At 53.5% G+C, this 24,288-nt stretch overlaps 1 protein-coding gene across 2 annotated transcripts in view; it reads left to right on the top strand.

Annotated features, from left to right (window-relative positions):
• The window catches only part of Traf3 (TNF receptor associated factor 3), a 92,751-nt gene that overhangs the window by 59,767 nt on the left and 8,696 nt on the right, over window positions 1-24,288 (top strand). For both annotated transcript variants that reach the window (XM_023705614.1, XM_004645393.2), the window contains 8 exons: window positions 7,884-8,142; window positions 9,199-9,250; window positions 11,170-11,274; window positions 11,786-11,953; window positions 16,168-16,248; window positions 18,460-18,534; window positions 19,744-19,836; window positions 23,932-24,072. In XM_023705614.1, coding sequence (XP_023561382.1) covers window positions 7,901-8,142; window positions 9,199-9,250; window positions 11,170-11,274; window positions 11,786-11,953; window positions 16,168-16,248; window positions 18,460-18,534; window positions 19,744-19,836; window positions 23,932-24,072 — 957 coding nt within the window. In that variant the 5' untranslated portion in view covers window positions 7,884-7,900. The remainder of the gene's footprint in view (window positions 1-7,883; window positions 8,143-9,198; window positions 9,251-11,169; window positions 11,275-11,785; window positions 11,954-16,167; window positions 16,249-18,459; window positions 18,535-19,743; window positions 19,837-23,931; window positions 24,073-24,288) is intronic.

Below are 24,288 nucleotides of genomic sequence, written 5' to 3'. Positions count from 1 at the left end.
GATGTTCTGGAGAGTATTTTGTCTGAGGAGAGTCCTGATATTGTGACCTTTTGTGTCTTGCTCAGTCTTAGTCTAGCGTTTCCAGAGCTCATCCACGGGGCTACATGAGTCACATTTGCTCTTCTTGGGGCTGGTCCGCGTCTCATCCTGTGCATGGGTCACGTTCAGTTTAGTGCCATCCATAAGCAGTTGTGGTTCACTCTGCCTTTTGGCCATTCTGCTGTGCTGCTATGGATGTGAATGGGGTGGACATGTGTTTTTGTTTTGTTTTGTTTAAAGGAGGAAAGGTTTATTTAGCACACAGTTTGTAGAGATTTCAATTCATAATCGGCTGGGTCCAAGGAAGGGTGGCTTCACAAGGGAAAGCAACTCATAGCTGGCAGAAGACAGCAAAAACAACAAGGGAGGGAAAGAGAGAGGTAGAGGAGAGGGAGAGGGAGGAACAGGAGAGGGTGAGGGAGAGGGCGAGGAAGAGGGAGAGGAAGAGAGCTAGAGCCCTAAAGAAATACTTGGTTGTTTTGTTACTCAGAGTTCAACTCAGGACCCTGCACTTGCCACTGCTGCGCTACATCCCCAGCCATAGTTTTAAAGTACCTTTTCCAGTTCTTAGGGGTCTGTATCTTCAGAGCGGCCCCTCCTACTGTGACATGGTGAAGGGTACGTTTGGTCCTAATCCTTATTTCCTAGCTCCGCCTCTTGAAATCCTCGGAGTGTCTGAGGTGATGGCGACTTTCATTGCTAATGGGTTGGCTGATGACTGGCAGCCCCTTTGTATCTGCAGGGTGGGGGCTGGCTCCCCAAAAGCCCAAAGTGGGCTTAGTGGCCCGAGCCCTTCACCCACCTCTTCTCCTGGTTTGACACCAGTACCAGTGCATGGCTTCAGTCTCGTGCTGCCTGAGTCCCGGGCTCCAGGAGGCGCGGCAGTCCGGGCCTGCTGGGGCGCCCTGGGGTGCCCTGGAGAGAGGCTTCAGCCAGGAACACAGCGTCTCGTTCCGCTTAATCAGGTGTACAGCTGCTTGCAACACCCATGTGTGACTCGCAGTGCGGTGCCTGCTGCTTTTGCTGTACCCCTTCCTGGGTGTGTCGTTCCTCTGGGTGGTGCTCAGATGGGCTGTCTCATCACTGCATTGGCCGTGGCTAGTATAGGCTTATTATCGATTTGTATTTATTACTGATACATCCTGCAGTCTTCCTTAAACAAGTGAACCAATTCAGCTGGTTTGGGATCAGTTTTTTTTTTGGGGGGGGGCAGCTCAGCCCACCCTAAGGGTGGGGCTGGCATGGTATGTGGTGCTAGGTAAGGATTGAACTGCGGTCCCCTGCACCTGCCTAAGCTTGCAGAAGCCGGTGCTTTAGACCACGGGGCTATCTCGCCAGCGTGAGGGCTCAGCTTCTTACAGTTGGGTCCTGTCATCTGAAAGTAGAAGTCACTGTCCTTCTCCCTTTCAAATATGGATACCTTCTAGCTCTTGTTTAACTGCCCAAAGGGACTTTTGGAAGAAAGGCTTTGACGCGAGGAAGTGGCCCTTCCGGGTCAGGTTTCCTGGCAGCCTGAGTAGGGAGCAGGGAGACGCCTGGCCTACTGGGAGGGGCTGGCAGAGGGGGTCTGTGAGAGTTAGTTCTGAGGCGTAGTACCTCAAAGATTATCCCACCTGCCATGAGGCTCAGATGGTGACTGCTGTGCCCACGAGGGGACACCTGGCCACTTGTCCACCTGGGTCTACACAGAGGCTGGGCTTGGATTCGCTTCTCCCTGGACCCTGTCTTGCCCAGAGTATGCCCAGAGCCCTTGAGTCATCCTGCTGCCTCTGTCCCCACCAGCAGTGTCTGCCCAGTGCCAAAATCACACTGTCTTCCAGCCTGGGAAGCCCGAAGCGGCGAGAGCATCCATGCCTCAAGCTGGGCTGCTGCCCCTGCAGTTCCCCCACTCCACCCCACCCCCTCTCGTGACTGCTGTGCAAGGACAGCCTCTTTCCTCCCCAGGCCCTGATGGTGGCTCGCTCAGCGTGGGTGTTGGTGCAGAGTCCTGGCTCATGTGGGACAGACGGACCGGTACGGCACTTAAGCGGCCCTACCTGGGCCCTGGTCACATGTGGATGGCATTCACAGGCAACTCGGGCAAGGGCAAGAGGCCCTACCACGCCCATTTTCATCCCGAGTCTGGAGCCTCTGTCAGGGGCTTGAGTTCCAGTGCCCCGTCGGTCGGCTGAGCCCCCCGCCCTCTCCCCTTCCCTCACTGTGTGGGAGATTCTTGGTTCCCACCTTTTTTGTTGGTGTGCGTAGGTTCGCCAGTGGCTGGATTCATGGGGCAGAGCTGTGCATGCCTGTAGCAGATTTGAATCATCCATGGTGTTTCCATTGTGTCCCTCTCCCCCATTTCCTGCCTTCCACTCCTCTCTCTCTCTCTCTCTCTCTCTCTCTCTCTCTCTCTCTCTCTCTCTCTCTCTGTGTGTGGTGGAACCGGGGATTGAACTCATGCCTATGCGCTTGCCAGGCAAGCGTTTATTCTACTAAGCCATCTCCCAGCCCCTCACTCCTCCTCTCTTGTGCCCGTCCGCTTTTTTTGTGGTCTCTAAGGTCCCACGTGTGAGAGTGAACGCTTTGTGTTTGTCTTTCTGAGTCCAGCCTATTTCACACCCCATCGTCATCTCTGGATCCACGCATTTTCCTGTAGATGACGAAACCTTGTTCTAATGCTCCATGGCAACATGTGCCACGTTTGTTTTATCCGCTCACTGGTGATGGGTCCCTATGCTGGTCCCGTACCTTGATGCTGTGAGTTGTGTGACAGTCAGCAGCGTGCAGGCTCCCTGCTGCGCTGACTGGACTCGTGGGTACGTACGTGTCAGTTCCTGTGTGGCTGGGTTGCATGGGAGACCTGTCTTTATCTTTTCGAGGACCGTCTCACTGACTTGCACAGTGGCTGCGCTAACTCGCGTTCCCATTGGCAGTGGCGAAGGGTCACTTCTTCCCCACATCCTCAGCAACATTCCTTATCTTTTGTGTGGATAATGGCCTTTCTGTGATAAGATGGAGTCTCAGGGTCACTGTGATTCACTTTTCTTTTGTCTTTTGGAGACAGGGTCTTGCTATGCGGTTCAGGCTGGCCTCGAGCTCACTTCCAGCCCACGGAGGTCTGGAACTCCCAATGACCCTCCTGCCTCAGCCTCCTGAGTGCCGGGACCACCATGCCCACCTGCAGTTTACATTTTGTAGTGACTAGTGATGATGAATTTTTTTCTTTCCAAATACTTTTGGCCATTTGTACTTCTTCATTATTGGTTGGGAGATTTGATTTTTTTGTTTTGTGGGGTTTTTTTGAGCTCTTTATGTATTCTATGTATAAATCCTCTGTCAGCAGAGTAGCTGGCCGACCTTCTTTTCTCATTCTGTAGCCCAGTGATGGTGAACCCTTTAGACCTTTCAGTGCTACACACAGCCTGTGGTAGCCTGGTGCTGTGCCTAGCACCGTTGTAGCTGTGTCTACTGTTAGTTGTTTCCCTTGCTGTGCAACTTTTAATTTGCTGTCATCCCACTGTATCATTTCCTGTACTCTTGGAGTCCACTTGTTCTTTGCGGGAAGTCTTTGCCTGTGTCTGTGGCTTCAAGTCTTTCCTCTTTTAGTGGTTTCAAGGTTTCAGGGCTTCAACTGAGGTGTCTGGCCCATTTTGGTTGTGGTTTTTTTTTTTGTTTGTTTGTTTTTTTGGTGGAACCGGGGATTGAACTCAGATCCTTGCGTTTGCCAGTCAAGCGCTTATCCTACTGAGCCATCTCCCCGGCTCCCCCATTTTGAATTGAGTTGTACATGTGGGGGAGAGAGGGGTCTAGTGCCAGCTTCTCCAAGTGGATGTCCAGTCTTTTCTGGCACTGTTCATTAAAGAGGCTGCCTTCTTCCCAGTGAGTAGTTTTTCCTCCCTTGTCCAGAATTGTGTAGTGTGGATCTGTCCTCTGTTCTTTTTTTCTTTTTTTTGGCGGAACCGGGGATTGAACTCAGGCCCTTGTGCTTGCCAGGGAAGCGCTTATTCCACTGAGCCAGCTCCCCGGCCCCTCCTCTGTTCTGTCTCATTGGTCTGTGTGCCAGTTTTTGTGCCAGTGCCATGTTGTTTTGGTTACTGTGGCTTTGGAGTATGATTTGAAATCTGGTGCTGTTTTGCCTCCAGCCTTGCTCTTGCTGCCGAGAATGGCATTGGCTGTTCCGAGGCTGTTGTGCTGCTGTATGCGTTTCAGGACTACGTATTCATGAAGAATGTCAGTATTTTAAAGAGCATTGCATGGTAATTTGGCTGTTTTAATAATAGCCTGACAATTCTTGAACAGGGGATGTTTCTATTTGTTTGTTTGTTTGTATTTTAGGGAAGGGTCTACAGGGTGTTCAGGGTCTCACTACTAGATCAGACTTGTAGTGATCCGCCAGTTTACAGCCTCCCTAGAGCTGGGCTTACAGGCGGGCGCCACCACACCCAGTCTCCATTGCAGTCTCAGCATTCCCTGGGGGCGAGGCTGGCATGGCAGGCCCAGGGATTGAACCCCAGGCCCTGTGCCTGCTTGCAGGGGCTTTAATCCGCTGAGCTATTTGGTTTGGTTTGGTTTTTGGCGGAACCGAGGATTGAACTCAGACCCTTGCGCTTGCCAGGGAAGCGCTTATTCTACTGAGCCATCTCCCCAGCCACTCTGCTATTTGGTTTTGTCTTCAACTTCTTTATTCAGTTTTTGAAATTTTCATGGCAAAGACCTTTCACTTCGTCGACTGCACTGAGTTCTAGAAGGTGGTGTATGTGTGCACGCACATGTACACTATTGTTCCCTGATTTCTTTCTGGCCTCGTCCATCACTGATGTATAGTAAAGCTACTAATTTCTTAAGATGGATTCTGTAACCTGCTACTTACTGAACTTATTTCCCAACTGTAAGTCTTCTGGTGCAGTCGTTGGCATTTGCTAAGCGTAGGATCCTGTGCTCTGCAAACAGGGACAGTTTGCCTTCTTTCCTGCCTGGACCCCTTTCTTTCTTGCTCTTACCTAAGGGCTCAGCTAAGATTTCAAGGACTGTACTGACCAAGTGTGCTCAGAGGCATCCTTGCTGGCCCTGGCTCTGGAGGAAAGGCTCTCGTGCTGGGCAGAGAGTCTTCTGCTGTGCTGCTAGCCTCATGAGGCCCCACCTCTATCCCGGACAGCCCATGGCCGAGGGATGGTTCTTGGGGCCTTGGGTAGGGCCAGAGGAAACCTCAGGTAGCTGTGGACAGAGATGGCCTTGGGGATGCTCCATGCCTTGGGTGGGTCATAGCAAACCTGCTGGCTTTGGATGCAAAGCTGCTGTAAGATTTTTCATTTATGTGCTCGGAGGATCTTGCACAGCTCTTTGCTCTTCTTTAGTATTCTGTCAAAACAAAGCCCCAAGATTGCACTCCTGTCTACATAGCACGTGACATGGCAGTGCTAGGAATGGGGAATGTAATGTTTCCATCAGCTCGATTGTGTTTGAAACAGGAATTCCCTCCACATAACCAGCATTTCTCCTTGCAAGCTCTGGATTGGATACCCGAGCCCGCGGTGCCCTAGAGAGAAACACGGGGCTGGAGCTGTGAGCTCTGGGTGGCTGGAGCTCTGCAGGGTGGGCTGAGAGGTGAGCTCCTGGTGGGCAGCCTGTCACAGAAGTGATTCTGCTGAGTGGCCAGATCCCAGCTGTCAGGGTGCACACTGAGCACCTCATACCTGTCAAATGCCAGCCTGGATCCCTGGACAACATTCGTGGCCAGCGAACAGAGCCGACTGCGCGCCTAGGTCCACCTTCCTCCAGGGAGAGGACAGGAGGGGCCAGGGACTTGTTGGACAGTGGACCAGGGCATGGGAGGGTCCGGGTGGGGTGGGCAGCCTGGTGCTTCGGGCAGGCTGTTGCCTCATCCTGGAGCCCTGTCCTAGCCTGCTGTATGTGGTCATGGACAAGGTCCTGAGGTGAGTTTGTGAGCAGTCACTGATGCTTGGGGTGACCTTGACAACCAGTTCTCCCAAATGGGCAGATTTCATACCAGGCCCCTCCCTTCACTGCATGGTGTTCTGTTTTAGGGACACTACCCCAAGGGTGGCCAGAACACAAGTTCCTGCACGTGGCCCACTCTGTGCCGGTGGGGGTTACATGCCTCTGGCCTTGAAGAGCAGAGGAAGCAGTGTAGACAGGGCTGGGGGAGCAGAGGGCCAGCCCTAGGCCCCACTCTCCCCCAGGTCTTCTGTGGATCTGGGCACCTGGTGGCCCTGGCTCTAGGTCTTAACACTCGACAAAGAAGGCAGGGCCTGGGGGTGGCCAGGCCCTCAGGAGTGAAAGGTCGGTCCCTTTTCACAGTTCTGGGGATTGGATTCAGGAGCTCTGCTGCTGGGCAGCAGCTCGGCCTCCCTGTTTTTTAAAACTTGGCCTTTCTGAGACAAGGTCTTGCTATGAAACTCAAGCTGTCCTTGAACTCACTCTGTAACCCAGACGGCCTTGGACTTGCAGTGATTGTCCTGCCCCAGCCTCCCAGGTGCTGGGACTACAGGTGTGCACCACCACTTCCAGCCCCCTTTCTATCTTCTAGACAGAATCTCATAAGCTCCCCAGGCTGGCCTCAAACTTGTGATTCTGAGGGCTCTGCTTTCTAAGTAGCTGAGATTATAGGCACAGGCCATCAGACCTGGCTTCATATTTTTTTAAGTGACAAACATAGATCATTCAGGCAAGAACAAGGGAGAGGCTGACTTAGAAAAAAAAAAAAAATCCTCAGTCCACTCAGCAGCTGTGTGGGTCCCAGGTATGGAGGCCGCTCAGGACTCCCGGCAGCAGTCACCTGAGGCCCTCCCGGGGCCCACATGTCCCTCCCTTGTGGCAGGGCAGCATCTGGGTGGGAGGTGTGGCAGGAGCCCCTTGGGAAGGCCCCACAGAAGGGCCATCCCAGCATTGCTCACACTCAGATCCGACCACCAGCGTGAGAGCAGGAGGAGCGCCGGAGCGGCACCCATGGGCACACGGAATGGGAGCTGCAGGCCGTGCTGGCCAGCGTCTAGGAGGATGAGTGAAACGCTGCTATATGCATTTGTTTATTTATTTTGGCAGAACTGGGGATTGAACTCAGGCCCTCGTGCTTGCCAGGCAAGCACTTATTCTACTGAGCCACATCCCCGGCCCCTGTTATGTATACTTATTAATGTTCCTGGAATTTTCATAAAAGTTGATATTCCCCAGGAACCTTTTCAGCTGCTCTGTGTTTTTGAACTGGTCATACAGCTCACTGGATCTTATTTTGGCCAATTCATATGTGCATGGAACATACTTGGGCATGCCCACTCCGCCCCAGGTGTCCTGTATGTTCTTATCTACATGACCTCCAGGCCTTAGTAGTGGAGTGTCCCCAGCTGGGAACAGGTGGTTGTCTTGGGAGTCCTTGTGATCTCCAAGGGGGGACTTGCAGGTCAGAGGAGCAGAAGAGCTCAGAGCAGAAGGCTGAGTCAGGGTGACTCTGGCTTAGTAGAATGGTGGTGGAGGGCAGACTCATTCCAAGCCAAGTTCCCTAGGCCTCTTGAGAGAACAGGGCAGTGCAGGAAGAGCTGGAATTGCGAAGGGTGGTTGTGTCCTTCATAGCCTTACCTGGCTCTTGGAGCGGTGCCACCGGGATTAGGGAGGGTTGTTGCCTTGGCCACAGAACTGCAGTGGTCCGTGGGGGCGAAAAGCTTCAGGAGGTTTCAGTGAGCGCGTGACGATGGTGCTGGGGTAAAGGACGAGTAAGAGGGCCTAGGTGCGGCTCACCCTCCTGCGTCACTGGGGCCTGGGGCCAGGTCTGGTCTAAGGCTGAGGCAGCCCATGTGCAGGTATGACTGTCCTCGGCTCTTTATTTATGGAAGTGTTTTCCCCTCTGGCAGAATTCCTCTCTCCTAAAATGGAGCCAGGTAAAAAGATGGACTCGGCCAGTGCGCTGCAAACCAACCCACCGCTGAAGCTGCAGCCTGACCGCGGTGCGGGCTCTGTGTTTGTCCCTGAGCAGGGTGGCTACAAGGAGAAGTTTGTGAAGACTGTGGAGGACAAGTACAAGTGCGAGAAGTGCCACTTGGTGCTGTGCAACCCCAGGCAGACCGAGTGTGGGCACCGCTTCTGCGAGAGCTGCATGGCCGCCTTGCTCAGGTGGGTGCCGCGGGAGGCGCGAGGCTCCGTGGGCAGGGCTTGGGCTGCTTCTGGGAGTCGCGGCTGAGGCCGCTGTGGAGCCTGCCGGCCGGCCGGGCACACATGCTACCTGCCTCCCACTGCCGTGTCTGCCCTCCCACGAGGTCTGCGTTCTACCTCTGTGGAGCTAGGGCTCTGGAGAGACCACGAGTCCTTCAGCGCAAGCCTCTGCCGTAGGAGAGGCTGGCGTGAGAACAGTGGGCTTCTCCCCGGACGTCCCCAGCCAGGTGCCACGCGGTGGGCGACACAGAGCAGCGCTGCCGTCCTGGCATCACAGGCAGGCTGGAGTTCATGGCAGAAGTAGCCCTGGCTTGGCTGGGTATGGTGGCGCACACCTGTGACCCCAGCACTTGGGAGCAGAGGTGGTGGACTGTGAGTCCAAGACCTGCCTGAGCAATGCAGCGTGTTCAGACCATGAGAGCCGCTGTCACCGCCGGTGCTGCATGCTTATTTCTCAGGCCGCCGCCTTCGAGGTGTGTGGCCTGGCCAGCTGCCCCTCCCACCCAGCCATTCCCACACTCCGGCCCTGCCGCCACCTTCTTTGCTTCATCCTGTGTCCTGTAGTGTTCTCACCCTCTTGGCCCCTGCACACAACCACGCATTCCTGCTGGGGTGGTAGAGGTGAGCGGCCCGTCAGGCAGGGGTGCACAGTGGGTGTAGCACCTGTCCCCGCTCCCGGGGACCCAGGCAGTGAGGCTCTGTGTCTTTTTCATACACAGTGGCGTTAGCTTTGGGGGATGAGGCCAATGCAGCCAGCAAGAAGGGGCCTCAGGCCTGTGGATGCTGCTCCAGGCACGTCCCCAAGGCTTGCGCGCAGCTGTGGGAGCAGCGGCTTCCTTTGGAAAAACTGCAATGTGAGGGCAGGTCCTCTTTTCCCACCTCCTTTGACTCCCTATTTAAACCTGATTGCCAGGACACCTAAAGTCTACTGTGTGGAGAGCCAGGCTGGCCTATCCTGGAGAAGAGTGGCTCTGTGGGGCCTGAGCCCTCCCCTCTAACATGCTGTTTCTTTCACAGCTCTGCTAGTCCCAAGTGTACAGCGTGTCAAGAGAATGTCCTCAAAGATAAGGTATTCGTGGTGCTTGCCTGGCTCAGCTGGGAGGGGGATGCATCTGGTACCTTAGACACTGTACCTCGGTGTGGATGGTGGTGCCGTGCCAGGCCACTCCCAGTTCCCAGCTCTGTGACATGCATGCCGTCTCAGTGCCCAGGACAGTCACCATGCCCTGGAAATGTGGTGCATGTGACATGCTGAGGGACTGTGGGGCTGGGCTGTCTGTCCCAGGCGGCTAGTAACTGCCGTCCTCAGGGGTCTCTACCCACGCAGCTCATGGCCCACTCTTACCCTGGGCTTCGGGGTGCATCTGAATTTGTGCCTCCACATGGTGACTCCATTGCCCTGTTCACTGCCCACACGGTCCTGTACCCAGAGTCAGGAGTCGTGGGCCCCCCAGGCTCTCACATGTTCCTACCAGGTGGTGATTCCCATACCCCTAAGCCCTGGCAGGCGTACTTGTCATTTCAGACAGCTCAGTCTTAAAGTACTGAAATATCAGTAAGAATATGTGTGCTTCCACCATTTTAATTAGTGAACCTATAGGCTTTTAACGGGGTTCTGGGGTTTCCTGTGTGCAGCCCCAGCTTGTGTCCTTACTGGCTGGGGTAGCCCAGGTGTGGGCAGCAGGGTGAGGGCCCTGGCAGTAGATACCCGGCTGCTGGGGATGAGGGATAGGCGCGGGGAGCTGGCCCAGAAGTGGTCTTCAGCCGGTTGGTTCTTAGCATTCAGCACCATACAGGAAAACCAAGTGTGCAGCCAGGTCCTCATCTCATTGTGAAAACAGGTGCAGTTCACAAGAGGACAGTGGACCTTGGGCCAGGGTGGCTTTGCAGTGTCTGTTTCTTTGTTCTAAGTTAACTTTGTTTTTGATGGCACCGATAGCTGAGGAAAAGCAGCTGGGTTTGCTGGAGAATCTTTAATGAGATGCACAAAAGCTTTGGATTGGCAGGTCGGAACGGAGCCCATGGGCCTTGGGACCTGTCCTTCCCCACGTCTCCCAGGTCCCTCATCTGGACCAGGGGCCTGGAGTAAATAATCCGAGGGCGTGTCGGCTCTTAGGTGCTGTGCTCGTGTTATTCTCGTGTTTCCATCAGTGTTGCTCTGTGAGGTTGAACCCAAGTGATTGAAGGAGTTGAGCGGCACAGAAAGGAAGCAGATTCCCCACCCTTAGTAGAGCTGCTTTGCTGACTAGCCGCCTTAGCACGTCACCTCTTAAGGCTTGTGTTTGTGAAGGCTTAGCTGATTCCAGGCTAGTTTATTTTTAACTCTTAGCAGCTTTCATTCTGTTCCTTTGCCTGTGGAGCCAGAAGACAGATTAAGAGCTGACTTTCCTGTGTGGAGCTACGGTGGGGTTCTTGAGGTCACCTTGGGATAAGGTGCTGTGCTGCATTGTTTCAAAGAGCAGTGTGCTTGACCTAAAATAAAGTCAGAGAAAGACAAGCAGGTGTTTAAGACAGAAATGCTGCAGTATTAGGTTAACCTTTGTGTACTTAATTAAAAGCCTTCTTTTGTTGAAAAATGACTTATAAGCAGCATAACCTCCATAGGAGGCACCACCCCACAGCTGTTCCGTTAGCAGGAACTAAAGCCGGGCAAGTTTTATTGAAAAAGTTGAGCAACAGAAATTCTCTCATACCCTTCAGGAAGTGTAAGTTGCTACAGCTGCTTGGGAAATAGCCTGGCTTTGTGTAGCATTCGCTCGCAATTCACCTTCTGGCTCATCTAGTAGGTAAGAGCGGGTGGTTTCCACTGTGTCTCTTTGAGAAGACACTGCCTCCCTCAGCTCATGGCAATGCAAACGACCCTTCGTGCTTGTGAGGTTTGCTCCCAGTTGCTCTTCTGATTTTTTAAGTGGTTTTGCCTTGACCAGAACAGCAACGGGGAGAGATTAAGAAGCGTTAATCCTCTGAAGCAGTGTCTCTCGATTTCAGGTGTTTAAGGATAATTGCTGCAAGAGGGAGATCCTGGCCCTGCAGATCTGTTGCCGGAATGAGGCCAGGGGCTGTACTGAGCAGCTGACGCTTGGGCATCTGCTGGTGAGTGCTGGGTGCTGGGGCTCTGAGGCCACAAGGAGGGCACCGGCCTCCAGGCGGTAGCGCGTGAGGGGCACGGCACCTTCAGGCCGAGAGCACCTGGGCCTTGCGGAGCAGAGCCCAGATACTCAGTGGTATTTTGTGACACCAGCAGCAGAATTATGCAGGCCTCACCCTTGTTAGAGTAGAGGGAAGCCTGCATTGAACACTGTTTTCCCCATAACATTTCGCGTAGTTTATTTTTTTGGTAGCGTTAATCTTACTTTTTTACTAGGGTCAAGTTTATGCTGGGAGGTTACTTGAATTGGAGTAAAATCAAACCCTTCGCTTGCCCCTGTGTCCCCCTTCCCCTGAGGAGGTGCTGATGCCATCCTGGCGCTAGTGTGCTTTGCTCACCCTGGGCCAGGTGCACGCCTGTGTCCTGCGTGGGAGCTGCTCTGCCCCCACGGGCCGGCGGGACGGGGTTCGGCCGCGGCGCTCGGGCTGCTGCAGAACCGGAACGGCTTGCCCACAGGTGCACTTGAGGAACGACTGCCAGCTCGAGGAGCTCCCCTGCACGCGCGCCGACTGCAGGGAGACGGTGCTGAGGCGAGACCTGCGTGACCATGTGGAGAAGGCCTGCAAGTACCGCGAGGCCACGTGCACCCACTGCAAGAGCCAAGTCCCCATGATCACGCTGCAGGTGCGGCCTCTGATGGGCGTAGAGAGAGGGGTAGTGCCAAACAGCAATTTTCATCTCACTTTATTTCAGAGGAAAGCTGTATTTGTTTTCCCTGTTTTGATTTATGTAATTAACATTTTCCATTGCCTTGATTGAATATCATTGGGGTGTCGGATAAAGGAAGAATGATTACTCAGAAAAGGTAGAATCTGTAACTTGTCCTAGAGAATGGCCTCAGAATTGGGATGGGCTGCTTATCTCCACAGCTGCATGGCAACTATCACTCTGAATGGGCTCATTTAGACTTCAGCGTTGACACAGCTGTCTTGGAGAGAGGAGGATGTAAAGTGTTTTCCTGCCTCCGTTATTTGAGCAGGGTTCTGTGCTGTGTGTGCATGGCAGGCATGTCACTTCTGTGTAAGCTGAGGAAAGCAGAGGCGTCAGGGAAGAAGACGGCATATGCAGTGGCCTCCTGGGTGCCCGGGCTTCCTGGACAGGCGCAGGGACCTCACAGAGCCAGTGTCTGCACCACAACTCTGCAGAGGCTCCAGTGTCAGGGAAAGGGAGGCAGTCAGGGTCCACTGCTAGGGCCATGGTGACTGTCGTGGGGGGCGCCTTTGGGGAGTGCATGGGTCCTCAGCCGGCCAGTGATGTCCAGGACTCGCAGGGGCCATGGGAGGGGGAGGGGTGAATAGGGCAAGTGGAGCAGCTGTGTGTGGTGGGTCTTGCAGTGGCTGGGGATTAGGAGTGGGGATTAGGCTGATGTGAGTGCATCCCACAAGAGCCGCTAGGTGACTGGGGTCCTAGGGGCTGGGGCTCAGTGGAGCAGGGAGGATCCGTGTGACTGGTGTTCCTTGTGACTCGGGACTGGAGCAGGTGGAAAGGAGATTGAGGGTCATGGGAGCTGGGCACAGATGCTTCTTGTGTGCTGGGAGTGGGTGGCAGCCCCATGGCAGGGGCTGTCTGGACAATCTGGCAGGGGTGCCCTTGGCAAGTAGGGGTGCCAGTCATTAGGAGGAGGGAACTAGGGGCACCAGGGGCGTGAAGCTGAGCTCCTGGTGCTGTTCTGACCCAGGTGGTGACAAGTCCAGGAGGTTTTGAGGTCTGTTTCTGTCCCCTCTGTGTTTGTTACTCAGCCTCTTTCCACTAGGAAGTCTTCTGCTGACGGGTGCTCTGGGCTCTGAAGAGTCATGCTCTTCTCTTTGGGAAACAGTTGTAGTATTGGTCGTAACTGATTGCTGCTGTAACTGGCCTCCAGTGGTAAGATGCAGCCCTGGGAACAGTACTGTGGGCCTTACACGTGCTCATCTATTGCTGTCAGAATTATACACTGCTACTTGCGCAAATCAGTTATTAGAGGGTAGACCCTAGCAGTTAGTTTTAATTTGAGAAGGAACTGTGGACCGTGTCCTCCATGCCCTCGTATGCCTGAGCTACACGGACATGGCCTGGGTTCTCAAAGCATCACGAGAGCCCCTGGGGCCTGGCCCTGCTCAGCACTCGGCCGCTCCTCAGAGCTGTGGCCAGCGAGGCAGCTGTGCGCGGCGGCAATTCCCTGCAGAGAGCCCGGGACCCACAGGAGCACTGGCAGCCTGCAGGTCAGGAGTGCCTCGGCAAGGAGGTGTCCTGTGATCCTCTTGGGTCTGCACCTGCAGAGACCAGGGAGGAAGACGGCAGGCTCAGCCTGGGCAGCAGTTAGCCAGTCTGGCGTCTCAGTCCTTCTGAACTTTGGCATATTCCTGTGATAGAACGGTTCATAAGCTGCATGACACTGCGGGCCTTGCTGCCTTCTGTCCGTCTGCAGAGGTGTTAATGAGCATTTGGGTCTGAGGTTGCTGCTGCTGGCCCCCACCCCAACTCACAGTAACACCTAATGCTGTCTGAGCTGCTATATACCTAGGAAGGTTTTGTTTCCCACCCCTGGTCTCTCTGTGGCCCAATTTGAGTCCCAGGGTTTTTTTTTTTTTTTATCATTTATTTATTTATCTGATATGGGATCTCTACACAGCTCAGACTCATAGTGATTCTCTTGTCTCAGCCTCCCCAGTGCTGGGATTAAAAGGCTGCACCGCCACATCAGTACTGGGGATTGAACCTGGGTCCTTGTGCTTGCCAACAGGTGCTTAGACCACTGAGCTGTCTCCGTGGTTCCCAGGTGTTCTAACTTGACTCTGGGTCTCATATTCTCAGGCCTTCAGGGGATACTTAAAGGCAGCAGTTGTCTGATGTATGTGGACCTAATGGCCTGGGTCATCTTGACTTTCCTGTGTTTTGCTATGTGACCTACCAAGAGACTCGGATCAGTCCTTTTAAACTGATCTGTCAAGCTGTAAAATGTCAAGATTGTAAAGACTCTGTCTTGGGGGAGGCATGACAGAGAAGCCATGAGCATGTGTGTGTCTTTCTCCTCCCATTTGCCACCTTAGGAGATGACCCGGCAGGGATTTAGGAGGCTGCATGTTCAGGCTCCTCTCCTGAATGTGTCATCCATACACATGGGGAAATTCTGCCCAGTATAACCTGAACAGAAATCTAGAGAACTTAAGCGGAGGGCTGTGCCAGGGTCACCATCACCATTAGCATGTGGCTGGCACAAAGTGTGCACATGCCCTGAGCCATGCCATGCCGTGCCACGCACGCTCAGCCACCCTTGGAAACCTCCAGGAGGAGGCAGAATTGTGTTGGGCACTCATGGACACTTGATAAAACCCTTTTAAGGAAAGTAGGAACACAAAATTCAGGATTGTAGTTCCAAGACTTAGGTGGGGGCATTGGGTAAAGGGCTTGGTTACTAGCTGCACCCTGGTGTGGCTTCTTCCTATTGTGCCTGGCACGCTGTGTGTGCATCAAGATTTGTTCAGTGTTGTAGACCAGATGGTTTCAGTCTCAGACAGGTACCTGTTTTCCTTTGGCTGCTGTCACTAACAAGCTGGTTTAAAACAGCAGAATTTACTCTGTCTGTCTCTCTCTCTCTGTCTCTCTCTGTCTCTGTCTCTCTCTCCCCCCCTCCCTCTATCCCTCTCTCCCTCTCTCCAGAAACAAGCAACAGGGTGTGGGTAGGGCCCAGGAAGAAATAGAGACGATGAGGAAATACCAGAGATAGGCACAGCCCCACGCTGCCTGAGAGTAGCAGGCCCACTCGGGTTTCCACCTTCCCCATCGTCCCGGAGACATGCGGTGGAGTTGGCAGAGGTGTGAGCAGATGCAGTCTCGCGAGCATGGGCGCAAGGCTGGCTCCAGCTGCTGGGGGGCAGCTGGCAGTACACACACAAGCCCACTGCGGCCCCAAGCTGTGACTGCAGTGCCCTGGGCTGCACGCCACACTGCTGGAGCTGGAGCACCCATGTGGAAGGGCGGCATGCAGCTCTGCGCTGCAGTGAGCGGCACCTGTTCCAGCTTCTGAGCGCCCCATCCCTGAGGTTTCTCATTAGAACAAACAGAGCCTGGGGTCTGAGTCCACCCAGCCCACAGAATGCCGTCCTCACCCCCGTGTCACTCGGGGCAGCATCCTTTGGGGAGAGGTGTGCTGTGCTGCCTGCTGTGGTGTGGCCTCTGTGGGTTTGGTGGGAGCAGGGCAGTCTGTACCACACGTGTTGTGCTGCTGTAGCCAGTGTGGGCTTGAACAGTCACAGCCTTAAACCACCAGATAGAGCCACGGCAGCTCCCTGGCCTGGCATTCCTTGTACCAGCCAGGTGTCCTTGGCCTTCAAGGTGGCCTTGCTGGAGACTGGAGGCTGAGACAGCCACAGCACTACAGCCTGGGAGAGGCGGGCCTGATGGAGCCCCTGCTGCCCAGGCCCTTCGCATGGCCAGCGCCGCCATCTCTGCTGTGCCTTCATCGCAGCCCGGGCTGCTCTGTGCCCGGCAGACACCTGGCCTTGCGTGCAGCTGTGGCCGCCTTCTGCCGAGCTGAGGCGCACTCTCAGGGAGGAGAGAGTCCCGAATGGAAGTGCTAGGTGTGCCCGCGGATAGGACTCGGGTGGATGTACTCTGGCCTCCCATGGCCGCGGGTGCGGCCTCTGCTCACACCCTCCCCCAGGCCCAGGAGCTAGGTAGGGGCTGCAGAGCTGCGTCTAGCATGCCACTTGGCGGGGCCTTCCCAAGCCACCTCCAGTCAGGTCTGACCCTGGCCTGAGACACCAGTCCCCGTGTGCTGTGAGCGCAGCCAGAGCACTTACCGTGGGGCTGCGTGGGTCATTGCATTTTATGGTGGACGCACATTCCTCTCTCCACAGAAACACGAAGACACTGAGTGCCCCTGTGTGGTGGTGTCCTGCCCTCACAAGTGCAGTGTCCAGACTCTCCTGAGGAGCGAGGTCGGTACAGCAGCCTGGCCGGGCAGGCGGGTCCGCGAGGTCTGGGCTGTGGGGTAGGCTGCACTCCCCCTGAGCTGCTAGATCCAAGTCTCATGCAGCTCTCAATCTAACATGCAAGGCAGCAAAACAAAGTGCCAGGAAAGCTTTGAAAGTCAGAAGGAAGCAGCAGTATCCTACAAACTAGCAAATTGAAAGTACTGTGAGGATATGAAAAGATGGGGGGACTGTTGCAAGCAAAGGTAACCTTAGTGTTTTAAGATTCGCTCTTTCCAGGTGAAGAAAACAGTGCATTCCTGTGAGGCTGCCTCACAGCGGGTGACTATCAGCCTATCTAGGCCTGGGCAGGCAGCCTGGATCAGGCGGTGAGCAGGGAGCCCGAGTCCTGCATATGCTCTGTCGAGCTGTTTTGAGGCTGCCGATTTGGCGCATTCTTCTTTGGTCAACACATCTTGCAATTGGAAGCTCTGAGGGCTACTTGACTGTTGGTGGTTGTGCTTTGGAGCCCTGGCCCTGGGAGTCCTCCCGGGAGCCCTCGCAGACCCTGCTCACCTCAACCTTTTCCGGCTGCCTGAACTCTTACCCTGGCCATGGCGGGCACCCCATGTTCTCATGCAGGCCTAGCACGGGGACACAGGACTCTGACTGCCGTCCCTGCCCAAGTCATCGTGTGACCTTGACAGGGAAGTGGCCTGGTGATAGAGGCCCTGGGCCCGTGTGTGTGCCTCTGGAAGGAGTCGGGGGTCTGTGTGTAAATTACTGCTGGATGCCCCCACAGAGCTGTTGTGGAACAAGGGCTCTACACCACTAAACTAACCTGCGCTTTTACCAGTCCCCCCCTAAACTCCTTGCTCAGCTCTAAATCAAGGCAAAAGTTGCCTCTATTCTGCTTCTAAGTTGTTTCTGTTTCTTTTAAAAGTCCTTCAACCTGAATTTCTCTGGTTTTTGGTGGAAGTTGCCTTTGACTCTGGGTTATCCTTACCTCTAATCCAGAGTTTCTGTGAATTCTGAGAGTACTGGTAATAAAAACACTGACGCTCATCCATGCAACGTAGCCAGCCCCTGACTGACCTGAGGGGTGTTAGCTCCTTAGGTTCATGAGTGTTCATTGCACTGAGCAAACGCATTTTACAGCCTGCACTTAGCATCTCTAGACGCTCTGTGGGTCCATGCAGCCATATCCATGACTGTGGGGTCTTTCCAGGGCCCGGGCACCCAAGGCTGCTGACCTTGACTGCTGTGACCCCTCCAGATCACAGATAGCCTTGAAGGGTGGCCCTGCTTGGGTCCCCGGGCCATTCCTGCCATGCGGCCTCCCCTCGACTCCCTAGCTGGGCAGAGCAGAGGATGCTGGGCTGCACCTTCCTGTGTCTACATTGTAGGCCCAGCTCCCGTCTGCCTGTGCCGCTGGCCGGCACCAAGCACAGAGCAGCCCCCAGCTGTAATAACCTCCACCATCCCCTGTCTTTACAGTACAGCTTTTCCAGTTCCCTTTCTCTGCCCCAGCTAACATTAGAGCTGAGCAAGCGGGTACTCCTTGCAGGAGAGGCTGTCTCTTTCAAGCCTTCCTAACTTCCCTGCTGTCACTTAGAGGAGGCAACGTGAGGTTCATGCCATTGGAACGGCTTAGAGGTCTTTGAAAACTCATGAGTTCCTGGCCAGGCCGGGAAAGAGGCTTTTCAGAAGAAGGAAAACCCATCTCCAGTTAGCTCAAGTATTGCGAGTAACAGTGCACTACAGGAGCTTACTTTGAAAACAGATTTATTTTCATGTGTATTAGCTATGCGACCCAGTTGCATCCCAAATGCTCTATATTTTTTGTGTTTCATGCAATTTTTGTTTATAGTCTTTAAGTGTGCATTTCAGTTTGCATTGGTTTTTTTTTTTGTTTGTTTGTTTGTTTTCAAATTCTGGCCCTTCAGACAGCATGTCACATTTTGAACAATTTGTTCTAAAGAAACTACAAGTTTGAGGCCCGTTATGGTGAATGTATTTCTGTATATTGGTGTGTGTGTGTGTGTGTGTGTGTGTGTGTGTGTATACATGTGTGGTACTGTATACTTACTGCCCAGGGTTCTGACAGCAGGCCGTGTGACACACGTGTAGCTGGTGAACACGCTGAGCAGTACAGCCTGATGCTGTCTGTGCTCTGATATGTTTGAACATTTTCATGCAAACATTTGTGCCACAACTCACGTCTCTTTCCCGTTGCAGTTGAGTGCACACTTGTCAGAGTGTGTCAATGCCCCCAGCACCTGTAGTTTTAAGCGCTATGGCTGCGTTTTTCAGGTCAGTATCCGACATCTGTCCTTCCCACTAACATCCCGCCACGAGAGAGAGTGCTCATGTTCCTATTTCCCCTTTCGAGTTCTGGATTCTCAGTCTGTGTCATGAACTTCAAGACCCTGCTGCATGGGTGGTGGGAGCCGCGTGCAGCAGGTATGGCACTCGCTGGCCAGGCTGATGTCGCCCAGCCGGGGAGGGACACGTCATGCTGACACCACTGGGCGCTCTCAGGAAGTCCTGGGGATGACCTGGCTAGACGCCACCTGCATCCAGTGTATGTCATCTTTTTAGCACGTCTGAGATTGCCAGTGAGTTAGGACCAAGGTTTTATTTAAATGCCTGAATTTTCCAATGTGTCAAAAGGCAAAGTATATCACAGTTCCTGTTGTGTATTTAGTTCTCTGCAACACAGCACATGATCCCAACACCAGTAGAGATCCCGGCTTACTGGTGTTCGAGAGAGCCAAAGGCCGAGAGAGTTCCCTCGCTGTGGTCTGCAGGAGGCCGAACCGTCTGTCCTCGTGCCGTCATCTGTGTATGTGTATATACACGTTGACAGGGAGCCGTGCCCTATCAGCATGTATATATGGATATTCTATGTACAGAGTATATGTTTTGGAGATCATGACAGTACTTTCCCTGGCTTCTTAATTTTCCAATATCAAAACAAATTAGATTTTCTTCCTGATAGTTTTCTAAAACATACGCAGTGCTGTTTTAGTATGCTTATTCTTGATTCCCAAGTGGTCTGCATCTTATGTACTCTGTAGATCGTTTATGTTCTGTATGTAGCTTCCGAGTGCAGCTACCTGCTGAGGGGCGGTCCCTTCCGGACGCAGTGCGTCTGAGCTAGTCCATCTGTAGTTGCAATTCAGAACCTGCTGGCTACACTGCGTTCGCAGCATGTAGCTACAGGTATCTGAATGTTTGACATTTATATTTTTAAACAGAAAGAATTTTTAACGGAACAAGAATGAGTCTGAAATTTAATTTTTTGACATTCTGGTGTGAAACGTTGATAAGAAGCCACTGGGCATGAGAATGGGAGGGCAAAGCAGAGCACAAGGCGGGCCTGTGGGCCCCTCTGCCTCCCTGTGCGGAGCCTGCTCGCTGTACATGAATAGGTCCGTGCGTGCCTTGCTTGGTCCTGTGCCAGTGCCGCGTCCCTCCAAGCGTGTGATGCGTCAGTGGTGTTGTCCTTGCTCCCCGCAGGGGACAAACCAGCAGATCAAGGCACACGAGGCCAGCTCCGCTGTGCAGCACGTCAACCTGCTGAAGGAGTGGAGCAGCTCGCTGGAGAAGAAGGTGAGACGCCTGCTGGGCCTCGAGGTGTGTGACCCCAGGATGGTGCCAAGAGCCTCTGGGATGGGAACTTGTGCTTCTGAGCTGCTTCTAATGGTCAAGCAAAGAAGCAGCAACTGTATTTGTAAGACTTTAAAACAAAAAACAAAAAACAAAAAACACATCATGGGGGGCCAGGGAGATGGTTCAATAGAATAAGTACTTCCCTGGCAAGTGCAGGAGCCTGAGTTCAATCCCTGGTTCCGCCAAAAAAGCCAAACCCACATTGTGGTTATGCTAGCATTGTTCTCGAGTGGAGGTGGGCCAGCATTCCCCTCACAAGCTGCTGTGAGGCCTGGGGCTGCACAGCAGAGCGCTCAGGACCGCCAAGGGCACAGCTGCCAGGTGAGCCAGCGCGCTGAGGTGCTGGGCCCAGTGCTGCTCCTCCTCCCGGCTGTGTGCAGAAGGCTGGCTGGGCCTGGGCGGCTGTGGCCACCTCCGTGAAAACCCCTTGCTGGGAGTCTGTTCCCCGGCGTTCGGCTGGGAGGCTGCCTGCTGATGACAGAGGTGTTATAGGATTTCCCACTGGGGCTCATTTATAGAAATAAAACTGACTTCAGCCCAAGAACTTTCAGGGGAGGTGGACATGGGGATGAATCCTAGCAGCTGGAGGTGGCGGCATTTGAGTTTTTGGTTTGTGTGTTTGTTTTTTTGATGGTACCAGGGATCGAAGTCAGGACCTTGTGCTTGCCAGGCAAGCTATCTCCTTGGCCTCAGGCATTTGAGGTTTTAAGATTCATGTCTTTTAGTGTCAGTGTGCTTGAGAGACCTTCGTTAAAGCAGAAGATTCCATGAAGGCTGGCACAGGAAAGTTCACTGATAGAGAGACCCTGAGAAGCCAGCAGCAGTGAGGTCGGGGTGGGTGTGATCTGGTTGGTTGGTCCGTGAGCACCAGTCACACGTGGAGACCACCATGCGCAGGAGTTGCCACGTGGCCTGAGTTCAGGAAGGGTCTATTTGTCACATTCTTTCTTCATTTTGAAGAATGCATTCTGATTCTACTGTTTTTAATTGGAGGCATAAATGACAGGTGTCCTGTCTTCTGGGCACCGTGTTTGTTTAAATGCTTCTTTCTCTTTGAAGAGTATTGCTGCTGCTGTTCTGTGGACCATGGGGTGGCCTCATTCCTCAGTGTTACCTGCCAGGCCCCAGCCAACACTGAGGGAATAAGGGGCATCAGGCACTGGCCCCCAGGTCTTAGAGTCCTCACCAGGCTCCCAGGTGTGTCTGCCGTCCACTCGCCTAGGCCAGGAGTGTCCATGTCCGCATTCTCCTGTCCCATCGTAGAACCATTCTGCCAGAGCCTCCCAGAAAGTTCAAAAAGACCAGTCCTCCCGTGGCACACATAGCTAAGGAAGAGATGCTATAAGTCCAAGTTATTAAATTAACCCACGTGACAGTTCAGGAACATTACAAATGTAGGGCACCTGCACCATAGTGGGCTGGGACTGAAGGTTCAGGCAGTCTAAGGACCCTGCTCCCCCAGCTGTGTGGCTGCACGCAGCGCTGCCCACCAGACCCCGAGTGCAGGGCAAGGTGGTGATCCCTGTGGGCACCCAAGAGTCGGTTTCTTTGAGTCAAATGAAATTGAAGTGCAGGAACCTGGAAAAAAGCTCAGCAAGCTCATGGGCGCAGTGTGTTCGTTCCTCTGAGTTGCGTCTGCTGCACTCACAGACTTGCTTTGTTTCAGGAAGGTCAGAGTTTTTGGAGATGATGTTGAGGTTTTTGCCCAGAGTTGGTGTACACGGTGTCTCTTTTGCGGGGAGTAAGAGCAGAATCTGAAGATTGGCAGTAATGAGCGAGTGGAGGCTTCAGGAGAGGCGGAACCGCCATGCACGGGAACCACCATGAGGCGCCACCATTCTGATTCAACACAGGCTGGTCTCGGACTCGTGGCGTTAGAGAGTTGTGTCTGGGGAAGAAAACTGACTTGTGCTGAGTGGAATCCCGGGACAGAAGGGGAAGCTGTATTTTTCCCGTGACACAGAACAAATTGTGTCTGCCTTGGTAGACACACACTCATTGTAAAGTAGAGCAGGTTGTGGGTCTCATCTGTAGAGCCTCCTAAAGTAGGCTGTGACGACTGGAGCGCTTCCATCTTCAGGCCAGCTGTGCTTTAATCAGACAGCATCAGCTAGCATCTTGTCATGCTATTCTCTCCTGAGATGACCTCCAACTGTCACCTTGCAGAGTCCAGGTGGCTGTGAATGTGGAATTTGGTCTCTGCTGAACTTGTGGCCTTCAAGGGCAGGGACACCTGATGGTGGACAGAGCTTTTTCCCTGAGGGTGAGAATCCTTTCATGTGAGACCCCAGAAGCCAGGAGCTGAGGGGGGCTGTCCTTGGGCCCCTCATCTTGGAACCTTTTAAGACCAGGTATCAGCTAGGCCTAGGGGTCTACTGGAATCCCAGCATCTGTGAAGCTGAGGCCCAAGGGTTTGGAGGTTAAGGCCAGCGTAGGCATTATAGACTGGCTACCAAAAAAAAGCAAGCCACCTGGTGTGTAGTGTGTAGTGAATTTCTTAACTGGTGGTCAGCTTATTACACTTAGCTGAATTGAACTAGTGTGAGGCCCACCTGAAGACTGTTGCCAGCGGTATAACAGGCAGAACTGGGGAAGCTGCTGGCGCTGTTGGAAGCTGCTGGTTCTGTTGGGCTGTTCTGCTGGAGGACATTGTCATGCTGGCTCTCTTGATGAACTTGGCTGTTCTTGTCGCCAGAGGAGCTTGGGACCTTGGTCATCGCTGAGAATGGCTGTGGTTCACTTTGGAGGTGCTTTGCTCCTCATCTTGAGCATTACTTCCTGGTTCTGGAGGGGAAGATGGTACACAGCTCAGCCTCATGGAGAAGCTTGTCCTGCTGGCTTTCCTGATGGGAACTCAGCTGTCCTCATCGCTAGAGAAGCTGAGGGGGCTGTTAGGGAAGCTGCTGCGAGAAGCTGCTGGCGCTGTTGGAAGCTGCTGGTTCTCTTGGCTATTCTGCTGGAGGGCCTTGTCCTGTCAGCTTTCCTCATCGCTGAGTTCAGGACCTCGCTGTCACTGAGGATGGCTGTGGTGTCCGGGGCGCTCTGGTGCTTACCTTGAGCGGGGCTTCCTGGCTCCAGCTCAGATCCTCAGCCCGCTGGCGCAGACCCTTCATCCCGCTGGCGCAGACTTTCCAGCTTCCGCCGCTGACCTTTGGGCCTTCCCGGCACGGATCTGTGAGGTGGGCCTGCATGACACGTTGTCGTGGGCTCTGGGCCTCTGTGAGGCTGTGAGAGGCATTGTTGTGCTGTCTAGGTTTTCAGCTGCACTCATTCAGGATAGTAGGATCCAGGCCCTGAGCTGGAGTCTGTGGTCTTTAGTGTATGTGTATAGACAGAGTTTTTGCACTCTCTGTATATGATTATTTGGATGATTCATTATAAATATGATCCTGTATTTGTATTGTTCCCCTTGCAGAACCCCAACCCATGACCAAGCCAGTCTGGCCTTGGGTGCTGTTCTCTATAGAGTGTGGTTTTTGCAGAGGTCAGCAGTATGCCTGGCGTGCCACCCTTCGAGCCCTTCTGTGACTGGGTAGCAGGTGACTCTCTTGGTCTCAGCTTCTGCCCACAGGCTGCTGGACTGCCCATGGGGTCGGATGGATCCTCGAGTGGTTTTGGTTTGTCAACCAGGCTTCCCACTGGGCTGGCACTGTCCACACTGTAGGAGGCATCTGCAGAGGGTGGGTGACCTAGTGGGCTGCGGCTGGTGGTTTCCAAATTGGCAAATAGTGACCGTGTGTATTTATGAGATGTAATGTAATATTTTGACAAGTTATATGTTGTGGAAGGTGTAAACCCTGTTGGTTAACATACATACACTTTTTTCTTTTGGTACCGGGGATTGAACTTAGGACCTTGTGCTTGCCAGGCAGGTGCTTAAGCCACTGAGCTATCTTCCCAGCCCCACATACATATTTTTTCTGTGTAGTGTTAACATTTTATTTATTTTTATTAATTTTAATGAGAAAGAAAGGTGTTAGGTGTTAACATTTTAATATCAACCTTTTTGTTAGATTAATTGAATGTCTTTTTCAGGTTTCCTTGCTGCAGAATGAAAGTGTAGAAAAAAACAAGAGCATACAAAGTCTGCACAATCAGATCTGTAGCTTTGAAATTGAGATCGAGAGGCAAAAGGAGATGCTTCGAAACAACGAATCCAAAATCCTTCACTTGCAGGTAAGTGACTTGGGAGTGCGCAGGTCCAGGTGGCTTTGGCTTTCTCGATGCCAGCGACCTGGGGCGGGCAGGAGGACCAGGTCTGTGCCTGGGCAGCTGCCCAGCCTCTTCTGTGTGCCTTTGATCCCTGCAGGAGGCAATGCCATGGGTTTCAAAAATGAGCTGTGTGGCTCTGTGTGTGTGTGTGTGTGTGTGTGTCTGTCTGTCTGTCTGTCT

This window comes from Octodon degus, unplaced genomic scaffold (assembly GCF_000260255.1).
Source record: "Octodon degus isolate 3935 unplaced genomic scaffold, OctDeg1.0 scaffold00226, whole genome shotgun sequence".
Taxonomy (NCBI): Eukaryota; Metazoa; Chordata; class Mammalia; order Rodentia; family Octodontidae; genus Octodon; species Octodon degus.
The sequence above is the reverse complement of the archived record's forward strand: the minus strand, read 5'-3'. Positions and strand labels throughout refer to the sequence as shown.